The following is an 18,695-nucleotide window of genomic DNA, read 5'->3' as shown; positions in this document are numbered from 1 at the left end:
AAATGCTGTGATGCTGTACATTAGACATGCGTTGTTCTAGTGTCTATGTGTTAGCATTTGTCCCTATCATATAACCATGAAAAAAATAAAAATTATAAATTCTCACCCTAACCATAACCATTCCCTCTTCTTTCTCAGATCAAGTGAAGAACAGCTATTTCATTGGTCTGGATGGTTCTCTGCGGCTGGTATTAGCCAATGGGATGGAGGTATCGTTGCACACGGAGCCGCACCTCTTAGCCGGGACAGTCAACCCGACCGTGAGCAAGAGGAACGTGACTCTGGCCCTGGACAACGGGCTGAATCTGGTGGAGTGGAGACAGAGGAAGGAGCAGGCCCGCGGACAGGTCACTGTGTATGGGCGCAGACTAAGGGTAAGAACGTTACTAGGGCTTATTATACACACTTAAAGCAATAGTGTGTTACTTTTTCAAATAAATGTCGGTTGCATTGGTAAGAATGGGACGATGGGTAAGTGTTACTAGTGCTTATACTAGGGATCTGAATGGTTAACTGATTCACCGCGGGTGGTAGGATGGCCTAGAGGAAAGAGGGGCCGACCAGTAACCATGAGGTCTCTGGTTGGATCCCCGGCACCGGACAGGAGGGTGTTAGTAGTAAGACTAGTGGTGGCTAGTAATACATCTACGGTGCCCACCATCTCTACCATCCTTGAGCAAGACACCTAAACCCCAAACTGCTACAGAATCGCTGACTGCACCTTTAAAAAGGACTAAAATGTTACTGTTTAACAAAGGAGTGAGACAAATCCCTCTCACTGAAAATACCCTTAAATGTAGCTTCCACCTTGATATTTCTGCACAGTGTGAATTTGAGCCTTGACTGACAGACGCAGTGTGAGTGTGAGGGAAAGGTCAACAGAAAGCAGCCGTGTGCACTGAGAGACTGTCAGACGGCCACATGCAAACCATCAATAGCACTGTTTCTGTTCCTGTATTATATTGATTCTCTCATACAGACGCCCACATGAACACATCTCTTTCAATTCAAAAACCTTATTGTCTGTCTCATAGTGACAGAAAATTGCCTTCCGTTTGGGACTCAAACAACATTAAGATACAAGATAACACTCGAATAAAGCCACACAAACAGTTCAATAAAACAGTAAGTGTGTGTGTGTGTGTGTGTGTGTGTGTGTGTGTGTGTGTGTGTGTGTGTGTGTGTGTGTGTGTGTGTGTGTGTGTGTGTGTGTGTGTGTGTGTGTGTGTGTGTGTGTGTGTGTGTGTGTGTGTGTGGGTGTGTGTGGGTGTGTGGGTGGGTGGGTACTGTTGAGGTACATTCAACAGTAGTGTCAATTTGGCAGAGAGATACGTGAGGGTAAATGGCCACAGAGAGCTGACCTTGCAAAGATAAAACTGGTAGACACACAGTGTCAGGTACACACAGGTTGCATTTCTTATTTAGAGGAACACACAGTTGTTCATCTAGAATGAACCACTTAAAATGGCTTTTCACACAAGGAGCACCTATAAAAAAAAATAATTCATTGACTTATTTTTAATTTTTATCTCCATTAGTTATTACCACATAATCACAACTATTCTTCTTGAGGTCCACACACAAGAGATAAAAAAATCAAATCAAGACATTGATCACTACATCGATAGTTCCACATTAACCCATATCCCATGATCGCTCTTTTAAACCATTTTTTCTTGCTGTTTTGGAGCAAAATAACAACTTGTGGTTAAGCCGTCTTCCCTTCTCTCTGGTAGGCGACTCTGGGCTAATGCGGAGGTGCCACTTTGTCTGTCATTGGATGTTCATTTAATGGCCCTCTGTTCCCCTGCTGTCCCTCTGGAAGTGAAAGCTTCTAATGCGCGTTCGAGCGGCCGTGTGTGTGTGTGTGTGTGTGTGTGTGTGTGTGTGTGTGTGTGTGTGTGTTAAAGCCATTGGCCCGCGGGGTGAGAGAGACAGAGAGGAAATGGGAGCAGGCTCTAATGGCCAGAGCTACAGCAGAGAATCATTGAGCGACCTTGAGTGGCATGTCAAGTGATATTACTATGTGGGTGGCTGGAGCAGTGTGTGTGTGTGTGTGTGTGTGTGTGTGTGAGGGGCTTGATACAAGACAGGCATTGCATGAGAAACGATGGAGCAAGATATAGGCAATGGTGTGGCTCTTAGGTCCTGTTTTTTCTTGTAGAATTTAATAAAATTTAATAAAATGCATGTACTGTCATTCATCATTAAAAAAAGTACAATGCAATAAATAAATAAATTACTTCATATGAAAAATAAGTTTTATTAAATATCCGTGTGCATAAGTAATTTATAGATGTACAGTATGAGTGATCCATTGTGGCTGCCATTTCGCCAAAGAAAAAAATCTCTAAAAAATTCAGTCCAGAATTAAAAACATTGTCAAAACTCTGCCGTAGCATTTTGTCTCATCATAATCTCTTTTTACAATGTGTTGAAGTGTGTTGGTTCAAAACTCACACAAGTCTCTCCAACTCTGTCTCTCCAAACTGGTCTAATAAAGAAAATATGCCAAAAATAAATAAATAAATAAATAAAAAATGTATTAGCATTTGGTCTCCTCATAGTGTCTGATAATGTTCTGTAGCAAGTTGGAAACATTAATCAACAATATAATTAGTTTTCTTTTGATTGCAGTGTGAGTATAAACACAACTGGTGTTATTGAAAGAAAACAAAAAGTGACTGTTGAATTATTCATTAGGACAATGAAAAGGCCTTTTAACTTGTAAACTCCAAAAATTGAGATTGTCATTTGACACAAAAGCTATTGATTCTGAGATATCAGATAGCTACTTTGTTATCTTTTGTGTTTGCCGACAGCTCTTTCAAAATGTAACATTCTAGCTCTAATGTGCTGTAATAGTCTGAATCCTTTTGTAAATACTCATCTATTTTCTTTGACAAATTTATTTTCAGTTGCTTTGTTCGATTAAGAATAATTCCTCTTGAGTTGCTTTCCGATCTAAGCGTTTTTCTCCACACCGTTGAGTATTTGTTGAACCAGATCTTGCCTTGAGAAACTGTCTCTAGCTATTTCAATACAATCTATTTGGACACACCCCAAGCCTATGCTGCTTATGAAAGAGCCTGTAACACTGTGTTTCAGTATTTAAAACTATAGTGCGTAACTTTAGTATATATATAAACGAATGGCGGTTACATTCAAGCCATTTGCCTAGTTAGTTGACACAAAGTTGATTAAGCCTATCAGCTCCACAAAACTCTCTCTGTATTTCTCAGTATTAAAATGGAGTAGTAATACACAGCCTAGGCTCTGTAAACTAGTATGAAAACAAAGGGTACGTAAAAAAAAAGGGGGGCCACCATTGCTAGCAACATGCCCCTTTCACACTGTAAAAGACAGTTAGCATATCATAATGAGATATTCACTGATATTGACAAAAAAAAGGACAAAAAGCACTCTACAGAATCACTGACTCCACCTTTAAGCAATAAAATACCAGATAACTAATGTGAAACCCCCCTGGTCTTAGGGGTGGTAGGATGGCCTAGAGGAAAGGTGACCAGTAACCGTGAGGTCGCTGGTTCGATCCCCGGGCACCGGACAGGAGTGTGTTAGTTGTAAAACTGACAGAGGCTGGTATTACGTCTACGGTGCCCACCATCTCAACCATTGTGTCCTTGAGCAAGACTTGCTGTACTATGGCTGACCCTGCGCTCTGACCCCCTACGAAGTGTGGTAACTTGAGACGGGATATGCGAAAAGACAAATTTCAATGTAACCAACCATTGACTAATAAAGTAACTTAACTTATTGGGGCTCATTTTGCCTCAGAGGCTCAAACCCTTAGATGGATTTCACTGTGTTGCTTTAAGTGCAGAGTAATCCTCTCAATTAGCTATCGGTGACATTAATTGCCTTCGGGTGTAATTGTCCCTTCACAGATCAGAGACCAAAGCGTCCGCAATGTGGGATTAAAAAAGTGTTGGGCTTTTCCTCTCAGCAACACACACACACACACACACACACACACACACACACACACACGCACACACACGCACACACACACACACACACACACTCACACATACACACACACACACACACACACACACACACACATACACACACACACACACACACACGCACGCACGCTGGCACACACACACATAGACAGAAGCATACACACACACACATGCTCGCACACACACATGCACACACACACACACACAGAAGCAAACGCACACACAGAGACACACACACAGAAGCAAACGCACACACACACACACACACACACACACACACAGAAGCAAACACACACAGAGACACACACACACACTCACCCACTCACTCACTCACACACACACACTGCCCCCCCCCCCTCCCATCACACACACACACTCAGCAAAGCCCCTGCAAACTGCTCTCTGGGCTAGAGTCTGAAAAGTAGCTAGAAGCAGCTTTTGGTCTAAGATGTTTTTTAGCCTTTTCAAGCATTAACGATAGCACATCTGAAGTAATCATTGTATTAAGGCCACTGCAGGTGAACACATTGTTTAACTTATTAATATCATCATGAAACTTTACCAGTTGATTACTTACATGAAAACACTCATTTTTCCTATTACAGTTTGTCTGAAATGTTTGAATAAATGTGCACATTCAGCAATATCTAACGTATAATGCGAACATCTCTTTGGAAAACAAAAATCTAGATGTTGGATAAAGTCAGCAATTACAACCAGCGATGGAAAGCATATAAGCAATAGGCAAGATCAAGGCGCAATGTTATAATGAAAAACATAATTAGAAGACCGTCCCAATTGTAGCATACTGCATGCTAACTAGATACGTGTTATGATCAGCTGTAGTATGTAGAATAGAAAAAAGAAAGAATATGTTAGTTCACATAGACGGAGCCTCCGAGTGAATACAACCATCGATGCGACGGGTATATAAGCAAGAGGCAAGATCAAGGCACAATGTTACAATGAAATACTTCATTAAAAGTATGTCCCAATTGAAGCTTACTGCATGCTAACTAGATGCTTTTTTATGATCAGCTGTAGTATGTAGAATAGTCAAAAAGAAAGAGTATTCAATTTTCTCGGCAACACACACACACACACACACACACACACACACACACACACACACACACACAGAGCCTCAATGTCTTTCTGCTCTGATCACAGTCACTGTGTGCAGCCGTCTGCATTCAAAACCAAAGTGTCACATAAACATGTCCCCAGTCTCTCTCTCTCACACACACACACACACACACACACACACACACACACACACACACACACACACACACACACACACAGACACACAAAGGAGAAAGAGAGAATAATTGATTTTTTTCTCGTCTTTTCCAATTTACGGGAAATAGGGCTAAATAAAATGAGCCTGGTCTGCCCCTGGTAATTCTCTTTCAGTAAGCAGTGGAAATGAATTTAATGATCAGTGTGTCTACTAATGTTTCTTGCATGAATAGGCATTTTTTTCCCCTGCCTCTAAGACGGCTGAATCTCTACACAAACAAAAGAAAATATGCAAATTATTTTCATAATTTCATCACTTCAATGGCTTCCTGCAGTGCTGAGATATACGGCTTCTCGCGAGTAATTAAAAGCGGTTGAAACAATAAAAGAATATAAAACAATCAATGTGCGATTAAAAGCTCCACTAATAAGCTTTCCACCTCAGAAGAGCAGTGCACCAATTCTCCTCCATCATTTTGAAACCTACAAACAAAATTTGTTTATTTGCTCCCTCTCCAAAACTGTCCAATAAAGAAAAAATGCCAAAAAACTATAATTATAATAATAATAGGTACAATTTTGCCAGTAGGACTGACTCTACCTTTAAAGGGACAGGAGGCCTTTTAACAGCAGTCAAATACAATTCAAAAAATGTCCTTTAATTATTAACAAACCCTAGAATGCTGTGATTGACCAATCAGAACACAGCATTTATCAATGTCGTATTATAAATTAAATAAAAAAAAAAAATTCTCCCCCTGTGTGCGTGTGTGTGTGTGTGTGTGTGTGTGTGTGTGTGTGTGTGTGTGTGTGTGTGTGTGCGCGTGCGTGCATGCGTGCGTGTATGTGTCTCCCTAAAGGTCCACAACAGGAACTTGCTTTCGTTGGACTTTGACCGAATCACTCGGACAGAGAAAGTTTACGACGACCACCGTAAGTTCACTCTGCGTATCCACTATGACGCAGCGGGACGTCCCACCCTATGGGCGCCGAGCAGCAGACTGAATGGGGTCAACGTCACCTACTCCCCCGGGGGACAGGTAGCCGGCATCCAGAGGGGAACCATGTCCGTACGCATGGAGTACGACCCCAACGGAAGAATCACATCGCAGATATTCGCAGATGGGAAATCCTGGACCTACACTTATCTGGAGAAGGTAATGTTGATGTTTAAATGATGCAGTTAAAGCCTCCTGTACATTATATCTACAAAATCGTTCTAACCGTCATTTTGGGGAGATTTAGTTATTTATTAAGTACGGGTCCCCAGTGTAACTGGGGATCCGTAATTATTACTCTCCACCATACTTATTCTTCTGACTTCTGACTTCTTCTTATTCTGCCTCACATTTTCTAGCTGCTTCTCCTCCCACACCGTTACACGCAGACACGCCAAAATTTCACACAACGTGCGTCCCCACCCCCCGGGGTGTGCTATTATACAGTTTTTCCGAATTCCGCTAGGGGGCGCTGTAATGAAGTCCCGACTGAAAGAACTTTGAGAGGCCACGCCCCGCACGCCGTAACTCCGATTGACTTGAAATTTCTCACACAGGTGTATGTTAGGGTGCTCTACAAAAAAGCCTCTGGGACCATAAAAATTCTTCAGGGAATATTTCCCGCTAATTAGCATAAAGTGAAAAACAGCGTGTTATCCAGAACTTTCTGACATTTGACTGTATCAACACCAAATTTCTTGTGAAGCCCCGGGGGACTACAATAAACATACCCGTAAAAGATTAGTAGGACAACTTGAAAAACATGGCCGCCATTGACCAAAACGTTTATGCAGGGGCGGGGCATAATAACACGTTGGCCATAACTCCTTAACCATAGGTCCTATCATCATGAAACTTGCTGGGTATGTGCAGAAGTCATGTGGTAGCATGTCCATCGAAGCATATCGAGATTAACCCAAAGGGGGCGCCACAAATGGGCGGGGCTTCATAACACGTTGGCCATAACTCCTTAACCGTAGGTCCTATCATCATCAAACTTGCTGGGTATGTGCAGAAGTCATGTGGTTGCATGTCCATCGAAGCTTTTCGAGATCAACCCATAGGGGGCGCCACCAATGGGCGGGGCTTAATAACACGATGGCCATAACTCCTTAACCGTAGGTCCTATCATCATCAAACTTGCTGGGTATGTGCAGAAGTCATGTAGTAGTATGTCATTCTAAGTTTATCGCGATTTAACCATAGGGGGCGCCACAGGGGCGGGGCCTATCCACAAATTGGCTATAACTCCTTAACAATAGGTTCTATCATCATCAAACTTGCTGGGTGAGTGCAGAAGTCATGTGGTAGCATGTCCCTCGAAGCTTATCGCGATTAACCCGTAGGGGGCGCCACAGGGGCGGGGCCTATCCACAAATTGGCCATAACTCCTTAACCATAGGTCCTATCATCATGAAACTTGCTGGGTATGTGCAGAAGTCATGTAGTAGCATGTCCCTTGAAGCTTATCGCGATTAACCCATAGGGGGCGCCACAAAAGTCACCCGACTCCGATTGACTTGAAATCGATTGCACATGTACAGCTCATGGTGCTCTACAATATAGCCTCTCAGAATTTTTTTGTAATTTCCGCTAGGGGGCGCTATAATTAAACCCAGACTGAAGAAAGTTTGAGAGGCCACGCCCCGCACACCGTAAGTCCGATTGACTTGAAATTTCTCACACAGGTGTATGTTACGGTGATCTACAAAAAAGCCTCTTGGACCATAAAAGTCAACCTGGAAATATTTTCGGCTAATTAGCATACACTGAAAAACAGGGTTTTAACCACAACTTTTTCCAGTTTTACTCTATCGACACCAAATTTCTCACGAAGGCCCGGGGGACTGTGAAGCACGTCTCCGAAAAATATCAGTAGGATAGCTTGGAAAACATGGCCGCCATTGACTAAAACGTTTACGCAGGGGCGGGGCTTAATTACAAATTGGCCATAACTCGTTGCCCGTAGGTCCTATCGTCGTGAAACTCGCAGGATACGTGCCGAAGACGTGCGGTGGCGTGTCCCTCTAAGCTCGTCGAGGTTAACCCGCAGGGGGCGCCGCAAATGCGAAAACCGTCATTCAACGATGCAATGTTTGCCGGGCCACGCCCCTTTCCCCCCGACTCCGATCGACTCGTCGTTCGTCGGACGCGCGCGGCTCGCGTCGCTCTACGGTAAAGCCTCTGGGACCGCGGGGGTGGGCCGCGATTTTTTCCCTTCCCCGATTCGCGCGGGGGCGGCCCGTACTTTCCAAATCTCCGCGGGATTTCTAGTTTAACCTTTATTATATAGTTTTTATACTCGAGATATCATTGAGGGGTGACCCTCATTTGCAATGATGTCGAGAAACAAAAACAACAATTCATACACAATGTAAATACATCAAATACACAACATTCTGGTAAAGAGAAACATTTTAGGTGTGTGTAGAGTTGCATGATAGTAAAAGTATATGAAGAGAGTTCTAGGCATATGTATCAATCCAAATGAAAGATATTGTCATTTAAGTTTGATCAACTTTACAGACATTTTGGTTTAGATGAGGCGGGGCTATGCTCTGGTTCTTATTACACAGTAAGATTTTTCAACCAATCAGGGCAGTTCTCTACCCGAATGTTCTATACAAACAATGACTGTTGCCATGGAGAAAGTTTGATACGGCCACGCCCACACAGTCCTGTCAGACGGTCTATAGACAGAAGACAAGTTTGATAATGTTCATGAACATTTGTTTTTCAATCAGATCTTTGGAAAAGCTTATTGAGACACCCAACTTTGATATCATATATTTGTTCCTACTATTATTTCAGAGGCTTTAAAGATAAACATGTAATAAAAAGATAGTTCTCTGTATCAGACTGAAGTTAAAAGTTATCTTGTAATAACTGCTGCAGTGTTTGAGCTGTGTCATCGGGCTCAAGCAGAGATATCAGGAGAAAACTTAATTTAAAGCTGTCTGGTGCACCCACCACCACCGCCGACGACATTATACTCTGTAGCCATCGTCTGACAGCAAAAGTTTAATCCGGAATAGCTCTGATGAGAAGCGAAATGTCACTTTTCTTACTCGCTAATTGAAGCCAAGAATTGTTGAAGAAAAAAGGTGAAAAGCTTGGGGTTCTTTAACTTTTTTATATGAGAATGCCAGACAGTCACCTTAAAAAAATCACAACATTTCTTCAGTAATTTGACAGCCCTAGTACCGATTTAAATACATAATTGATTGGTGCAGAAAGGGCGATTTTTTATTTTTCGATTTGCAGAGTTGTGGAAAAATGCGTTCGCTTCGTTCTGTGTTTGGATCAAAAGATCTCAGAAATAAGAAAACAAGTGGGAGGCAGCTTTTTGAAATCATCTCTTAAATAAATCATAATGTCAGAGGAATATCAACAACTGCACTTTCAAGATGGAAGATTAGATTAGGTTTAAATCCCACTCGCCTAATATGTTATTGCTTGTGACATTTTGCTTTTGGTTTATTTGTTATGCCAGTGTCTTGTACACATTCCCCGTCTGCGTTTGTGATAGAACACATTATCTAGGTAATATGTGGAATACATTTTGTTTTGTTAGCTTGAGATAACTCATATTGTATAGTTTTTTTTTAAATATTTTTAAAACATTGCATTTCACGTTTTTATATATAGTGGGCGTCCTGGGGAAATGCACCTGTTGGAAGACCAAGAAGAAGAAGTACTATAGATTAAATAACTAAATACATCTTCACCTCATCACTTGATATTGTGGAAAAAACGAGAGGGAGATGGTGGATGATGCCATCTTTAGTAACTAGCTTTTTGTCCTTGAAGGCCACCGTAGCTTCTATAACTTCTCCAAACAGCGAGCATGGGTTACCTAGGCAGCGTTGCAATCTAGAATCTCACCACTAGATCACCCTTAAAATACACACTTATTTCACACTACACATTTATTTTTATTTTATTTTATTTTTTTCAAAGGGCAAATAAAACAAAAACTCCTAAAATTGACACTTTTATAATAATGAATCTTACACTGTATTCAACTCACTCAATATCCTGACTTATCCCCATTCTCTCTCTTCACAGTCTATGGTGCTGCTCCTGTACAGCCAGCGTCAATACATCTTCGAATTCGACAAGAACAACCGCCTCTCGTCCGTGACCATGCCCAACGTGGCCCGTCAAACCCTGCAGACGTCCCGCTCCATCGGCTACTACAGGAACACGTACGCGCCTCCCGAGGGGAACGCCTCCGTGCTTCAAGACTACAGCGAGGAGGGCCAGCTGCTGCAAACCACCTACCTCGGCACGGGACGCAGGGTCATCTACAAATACGGCAAACTTTCCAAAATGCTCGAGATCCTTTACGACACCACGCGCATCGGTTTCGCTTACGACGAGGTAGCCGGAATGCTCAAAACGGTCAATTTGCAGAGCGAAGGGTTCACGTGCACCATTCGCTACCGTCAAATCGGCCCGCTCATCGACAGACAGATATTTAGATTCAGCGAGGAAGGAATGGTCAACGCCAGATTCGACTATGTGTACGATAACAGTTTTCGAGTGACTAGCATGCAGGCGGTAATCAACGAAACTCCGCTACCGATCGATTTGTATCGCTACGACGATGTTTCGGGCAAAACGGAGCAGTTTGGCAAATTCGGAGTGATCTACTACGACATAAATCAAATCATAACAACGGCCGTGATGACCCACACGAAGCATTTTGACGCTTACGGGCGAGTGAAGGAAGTCCAGTATGAGATTTTCCGCTCGCTCATGTATTGGATGATGGTGCAATACGACAACATGGGGCGGGTGGTAGCGAAAGAGCTAAAAGTCGGGCCGTACGCTAACACCACGCGCTACACCTACGAATATGACGCGGACGGTCAACTCCAAGTGGTCTCTATCAACGACAAACCCTTGTGGAGGTACAGCTACGATTTGAACGGGAACTTGCATTTGCTAAGCCCCGGGAATAGCGCACGGCTTACCCCCCTACGCTACGATATCCGAGACCGCATCACTCGATTGGGGGACGTCCTGTACAGAATGGACGAGGACGGATTTCTCAAGCAACGCGGCAACGACTACTTTGACTACAACTCGGCGGGATTGCTCGTAAAGGTCTACAACAGAGTCAACAACTGGAGTATTAAATATCGCTACGACGGCCTCGGTAGGAGGGTTTCTAGCCGAAATAGCAACGGCCACCATTTACAATTCTTCTACGCGGACCTATCCAGCCCGACTCGCGTCACACACATGTACAATCACTCGAGCTCGGAGATAACGTCCCTGTACTACGACTTACAGGGACATTTGTTCGCAATGGAGCTAAGCAGTGGGGATGAGTTTTACGTGGCGTGCGATAACATAGGTACTCCGTTGGCTGTTTTCAGCGGGGCAGGGCTCATGATAAAGCAGGTGCTACACACAGCTTTCGGAGAGGTTTATTTGGACACTAACCCGAGTTTCCAGCTGGTAGTGGGCTACCAAGGAGGCCTGTATGAGCCTCTGAGTAGACTGGTGCACATGGGCAAACGGGATTATGATGTTCTGGCGGGACGTTGGACCACGCCGGACCACGAGATTTGGAAACGTCTGAACAGCGACCACATCGTTCCCTTCAACCTCTACATGTTCAAGAGCAACAATCCCCTCAGCAACAACAAGGAGATCAAGTGCTACATGACAGGTACGTTTATTTTTTTATTTTTTTTTATTTGTGCTATTAGTTTTTCTTTTAAGTCGGCCACAAACAGACACGGTTTAGAGATATGAATTGACATGATTTTACCAGCTCATATTTTGGGTAGCCCTCGCTCGACAGTCTGCATTTTAACTGTACGATAATAACCTAAGATGATATGATACTGGATGATGCATTTCTGCTTAACAATGAAAGGCAGAGGGAACATTGAAAGATCACAGATGTGTGAATTTCTTAGAAGAAAACTCCATTCAAATACATGTAACCCTCCTTTGTAAAGGAAAAGGCAAAAATAAAAGAATTTAATAATGTATTTCAAAGGATCAAAACGCCCATAGAAACTTGTCAAACCACAACTGCCATTCAACTAGTCAAAGGCATATTTCACGCCCTTAGGCACTAGCAGTGTGAATATTGAATCAATTCGGACATCAGATTTTTATATAAAGTATTCCTCCAAATAGCTGTAATTTGAAAGCATTTTGCCAGATGTTAAGTGAGTCCCGATGGAGCAAGCTTTTAGAGTTGCTACGTCAATCATTACAAATCATTCCTTTCTGAAACTGCTGTCACTTTCAGCTCAGCAAACAAACTAATACCTGGGATTTTCTCCTGTTGGATTTCGTTTGATTTTGATTCTAAAAAAACAGGTGATAAAGGGAAGAATAGATGTTTAATTGAAAAGCAGTGTGCTAGAAAGGGTTTTTAAGAGCCAATTCTCACTGGGACTAGGGTTGGGTATCGGTTGGGTTTTTTCTGATACCGGTTACTACCCGGTACTTTTGAAACGGTTCCGGTGCTTAACCGGTACTTTTACCGGTACTTTAAAGCCTCAAATTGCACACACTTTGTCAAAAAATAATGCCCTTTTATATCCAGTGCCAAATTTAACACAATTAACTTTAACAATATAATTACGAGTAACTTACAGATAAACTATTTTAAAATGTAAATAAAATAAAATTCACACAATTTACATACTATCTAATACAACAATACTGTTTCAAACAATATAATAATGGAGATTAATGTGGAGACTACCAGGTAATCTAATCTCCATTTTAAAACTTTAGCTAAAAGTAATCATTTTGATAAGAAAGAGTCCTTATGACCTGAACAATACAACACCTTAAAAATTAAAATAGATACACATATAAAACACCCATATGAAATTAAATGCAGTATTGGATTTACAGTAAGGAAATAAGTACACCCAATGAGAACCACAGACTGAAAACAGTCAAGGAAGAGCGTTAGCCTTTTGGAATATTGACAGTGCTCATTTGCATTTAACTTGAAACAAAATTCAACTGACATAAAAAATACAAAGAAGTCTTCTGTAAAGATAAGACCACAACTATTAACTTTGTCAAATTAACCATTTTTGTGCAGAAAAAATGTCATGTTTGCCTTTTCAGGATGGATACGAGATCTTTAAAGTACATGCTGTTATAATGTGCAGCGCTGTTTATTATTAATATAACGGCCCGTCATCAGACACATGTAGCCTACCGGATGGTTTTATAAATCGATCGCTCCATAACGTTATCCAAGTCAGAGCTTTTTGTATGGGCAGAGATCATTATTTTAAGTGTGTCTTTATGAAGTGTCTTGTTAAACGTTTCCATATCACCGGGCCGCCGTGTTCCGCTGTGTGTTTTTTGGGTTTGTCTCCACCGCCGTGCGTAAAGGCAGCACTAGAACAGCTGACGGGAGGAAGCGTGCAGGCGGCCGCTGCCTCATCGTCAGCCTACACGTGCCTAATACATGCGTGACAATACTGCTAGATCAAGTGTCATTTGCAAAAAGAAATGCATTGCATTGACGTTCAACAATAGTCTGACATAAAGAGCGATCAGTCTGTGAAACTGCGAACGTGAGCGACTGTTGAGCACTCGTGCGCGCGCTCCTCGAGACGGTCGGGCTCGTTCTCGTCACTCACAGCCCGGTGAGAAATGCTCCTTGCGGTGTTCACAGAACAGCATCCGCGAGCGGACATGCTTCATCGATCATGACATAAAGAGCGATCAGTCTGTCAAAATACAAACGTGACTACAGCAGGGGGCGGCACCCATGGACATATAAAGAAAGGCGGCACCCATGGACGGCGGCACCGAAATGAGGCACCGAAACTTTCATTCTTATTCGGTCTGGTTACTACCGCTTACGTCGGCACCGGTGCCATACTGGTACCGGGTTTCGGTGCCCAACCCTAACTGGGACACAGGTTGTTTATCTCAACTGTGTGTGTGTGTGTGTGTGTGTGTGTGTGTGTGTGTGTGTGTGTGTGTGTGTGTGTGTGTGTGTGTGTGTGTGTGTGTGTGTGTGCGTGCGTGTGTGTGTGTGTGTGTGTGTGTGTGTGTGTGTGTGTGTGTGTGTAAACTGAACACTCAGGTCCCTTCATAGAAATACATTGTTGTGAGTTGCTTTGTGGCAGGAGGTACATGGCAATGAAAGCACATTGTATCCATAGCAACTAGCTGGTTGAAGAGTTAAAATCATGATTTCCTTTAAACAACATATATTAGCCCAACGTTTTTACAGGACATATTTCGGATGCAGCCTCTTTTTATCCGTTTTATGACTAAAAAAAATACTATGTAAAGGTCTTTAAAATGCATTTTCGGCACATTTTATGATAAAAGCGTATCTCAAATGATAAGAGTAGGGCTGCAACTAACGATTATTTTGATAATCGATTAATCTGTCGATTATTTTCTCGATTAATCGATTATTAATCGATTAGTGTTTTGGTCCGTAAAATGTCAGAAAATGGTGAAAAATGTTGATCAATTTTCCAAAGCCCATGTTGACGTCCTCAAATGTATTGTTATGTCCAAAACACACAGATATTTCAGTTTACTGTCATAATAGGATAAAAAAAATGAAAATATTCACATTTGAGAAGCTGAAATCAGAGAATTTGGAAATGTTTTATTAAAAAATTACTCGAAACGATTAATCGATTATCAAAATAGTTGGCGATTATTTTAATAATCGATTAATAATCGATTTGTCGATTAATCGTTGCAGCTCTAGATAAGAGCAAATCCTACTATTGAATACCTTCAGAATAGTGTTAAGAAATGTTATGCAAAGTTGTGTTGATGTAAGTGCTTTAGAAGTTGAGATTTTTGGTTCAGAGTATTGAAAAAAACTAATCTTTAAAAATTCCTGTTAAAGAGGGTTGTACAGGAGAAATATACAGACGCAAACAGACAAGGTTTAGTCAAATAAACACCTAAATGTACATTGTGGACCTCTAATTTATGTTCACATGAAAGAAGCAAAATAGACAAAAAATCGATTTAAAAAATGTACCGGTGCTTGAAAAAAATCTATTTTTTCCTCTGCTGTGCCTCTCCTTAATACCTTCAATATGTTATTAAATCACCCATAGATTTTACTAAGATGAAAAAAAAACATCAGGCATAGTCTAGACATCTATATTTCCCCCTGTATAACTAAGCCATTTAGCAACCTGCCAAAGTATTAGGGGCCGAGTTGTATTTGTATGCTAAGCAGCCCGTTAGATATATACTGTATAGTGGGTCGCTGCCTCAATGGTGATTGATGGCGCCGACATTTCAATTCCTTTCACTGAATTATCGGGGTCCTTTCATTCAGTCCTCAAACACATTCTTATTTAAAAGACTTTGTCAGGTTGGCACAGTAGCGGGCAGCCCTCAATCTGTGACACACTTTGCCCCCCAAGTGTCACACACACAGCTGCTGTCCGAACGACAAATACTTTGACATTTGGGCAAGAATTACAAATGACCTCTCTTGCAGTCATGTCTTAGTTAGATTCAGAATTAATGACAACTTCTCACAAGGGAATTTTGATAGCACCTCCTACAACCACAGCCTTGGTAGATCCTATTAGCATGTGTGTGTGTGTGTGTGTATGTGTGTGTGTGTGTGTGTGTGTGTGTGTGCGTTTGCGAGTGTGTCTGTGTGTGTGACATGTATCTTTCCACTTTTTAAGCATCTTTTGAGAAACATATCAAGTATTATGAATTATAGTAGAAGAACCCGCTGAGTCCTCAAAATCTGTCATAATGAAAGTCTTGGCTTCTTCAAACAACTTGAAATTAAAGTGTCTAATTACCAGCACAGCACACACACACATACACACACACAGCATGCACACACACACACACACACTCAGAAGTCACTTGGCATGTGTGTGCCACAGCTGTGTGTCGTTAGTGTGGCACCTGCAGTGTGCGGACATTAATCATTTCCATCATGTGGAGTGTTTATTAAAGCTGCAACGCTCTCACAAACAAATCAAGAGCTCAGGCCGAGTTAAGGGCTGTTTCACGGAGACAGCCACTTGACCGCAGAATGTCAACTGCTGGAAAATTGAATTAATCAATTCTTAGAGGAGTTTTTCTTTCTGTTTCATGGGGTCAGGAATAATTGTGTATAATAAAGAGGCTACTAGGAATTCTTAAATGTTTATGAAACAGTCAGACATTTTTCCTCTGATGATTATAAACGAGACCATCGGTGCAAAAAATGCGATTTTACTATATAGTTTTTATTAATTCCTTTGCTCGGGTCCAAATTCCTGCAAAATCAGACAAAATGATTTACAGCATACAGGCAGACTGGAACATTCTGTGTTTATGAACGCTACTAAATCAAAGTTTACTTTGCTTCACAGTGGTCATATTACCATTATTAATCTGACATAGTCACATATAAATACATTACTTCATGGCCATGCATCTGGATTCGCAAAAAACACGTCCACCTTTGTCCAAGGGGGGGGGGGCGCTAGAATCAACACAAATTCAAAAGCTCCTCATAGCTACTGTAAGGGGAGCAGTATGTAAGATTGTCTGTTTAATTTATAACTATTGGAACTTGCACTTGAAGTATGTACAAAGAATGTGGATAGCCCAGGATTATTACTATCCCAATTTAAATTTCGTTGTAACCCATTTTTTTCTTTGGGATTTTAATTTTTTTTCTATTCAATTGCATGAAATAAATATCTATTCATTTTTGTGCATATTAATTAAAGTGACAATACGTAAATCACTGTTGGAGAAGCAACTTTTAGTTTTAATGCACCAAATATCTGGAACAAACTCCCAGAAAACTTGAGGTCTGCTGCAACTCTCAGCTCCATTAAATCAAATCTGAAGACTTTTCTGTTTCCCTTTTAGCCTGTCATTTTTATTTTATTTAAATGTTTTATTTCTCATTCGCTTTTCTAATGTGAATTCTATACTTGATATATTTTAATCTTGCCCCTGTAAAGCACTTTAAATGGCCTTGTGTCTGAATTGTGCTATAAAAATAAACTTGCCTTGCCTTGCCTAATGTTGTGATTCCTCTGCAGATGTGAACAGCTGGCTGGTGACGTTTGGTTTCCAGCTTTATAACGTGATCCCCGGGTACCGTAAACCCAGCACGGAGTCTATGGAGCCCAGCTACGAGCTAGTGAGAACACAGGTCAAGACCCAGGAGTGGGACAGCACCAAGGTATGGGACACTCACTCTACACACACACGCACGCACACACAAACGCACAGACGCACGCACATACACACCCACACACACACACACACACACACACACACACGCACACACACACTAACGCACGGACGCACACACACACACACATCACCAAGGTACAGTACCCTTCATCAGACCCATTTTTTTATAACATAATAATGTTATTAATGGACATTCCTTCATCGCATGAACTTACAATGGTGACAACATTCGAAAGTTGCGTGTTGACGGTTGTATTTGAGAAAATCAAAAATCAACAGCTGACTTAAAAGCCATGCTTAGCCTGAAAGTAACCATTAACAACTGGCTTCCTAGAAATGTCATGGAGTCAAAAGTACAATTTTTATCCTCAAAATATAGTGAAGGTTATAAGTTTAAAAAAGAACAGATACTCAAGTAAAGTACAAAGATACAAACAAAAATTTACTTAAGTTCAGTACATGTTTCCACTACAAACTTACTTTGTTACTGTCCCCAGTACTACTAGTCCAAAACTAATGGTAAATTGACTATATTACTGTCCCCCCCTGCCTTGGAGCTGCCAGCTATCAGACTCAAACACAGCCCAGTGATGCGGCTCCCTGCCCCTTAGTTAAGCCACATCTGAGGGGAACCAGGTTTGGGGCCTAAACAGCTTCTTGTAATTGTCCGGCCCATTAGGGAAATTCACTCTCCATTTTCCCCACCACCAAACCATCGATTTCATCTCAGTCTTACACCACTAGCCCACACACACACACACACACACACACACACACACACACACACACACACACACACACACACACAGTCCCAGGTCTGAGTAGTGGTGTAGACATGCTCTGATACCCTCGTTTATCGGACCCTTTTAAGTCGCTTCCAAATTCACTTGAATTATTTACGAGGCCACTGTTGTTGTGTTGGGTTTTTGGTTTCAACTATAGACAGTTAGTGAATGGCACCCATCGCATGTTTAGTGACACCTAAACATAGTGGAGTACTATTTGTTTTCATGCATTTTCATGATGTTTTTTAAGAAGAAAATGCATCATAAATCAGATAATTTACAACATATTACCAAATCCTTCTTCATTAGCCTTTAGCGGTGTGTTAAGAATGATTATGGAACGTTTTAGTTGATGTAAGTGCTTTAGAAGTTGACATTTTTTGTTTCAGAGTATTGGAAAAAAGAATGTTGAGATAATGGCTGTTAAAGATGGTTGTATAGGAGTAATATACAGATGCAAACAGACAAGG

At 41.6% G+C, this 18,695-nt stretch overlaps 1 protein-coding gene across 1 annotated transcript in view; it reads left to right on the top strand.

The window, feature by feature from the left end:
• tenm4 (teneurin transmembrane protein 4) overlaps nucleotides 1-18,695 on the top strand; it is a gene marked incomplete at both ends in the record, with an annotated part of 180,674 nt that overhangs the window by 156,120 nt on the left and 5,859 nt on the right. Inside the window, 4 exons of the mRNA XM_080054064.1 lie at nucleotides 139-374; nucleotides 6,092-6,388; nucleotides 10,298-11,912; nucleotides 17,284-17,426. Coding sequence (XP_079910190.1) covers nucleotides 139-374; nucleotides 6,092-6,388; nucleotides 10,298-11,912; nucleotides 17,284-17,426 — 2,291 coding nt within the window. The remainder of the gene's footprint in view (nucleotides 1-138; nucleotides 375-6,091; nucleotides 6,389-10,297; nucleotides 11,913-17,283; nucleotides 17,427-18,695) is intronic.

This window comes from Ammodytes marinus (genome assembly GCF_949987685.1).
Source record: "Ammodytes marinus genome assembly, chromosome: 3".
Lineage (NCBI taxonomy): Eukaryota > Metazoa > Chordata > Actinopteri > Uranoscopiformes > Ammodytidae > Ammodytes > Ammodytes marinus.
Note: the sequence above shows the minus strand (reverse complement) of the source record. Positions and strands in the feature narration are given on the sequence as shown.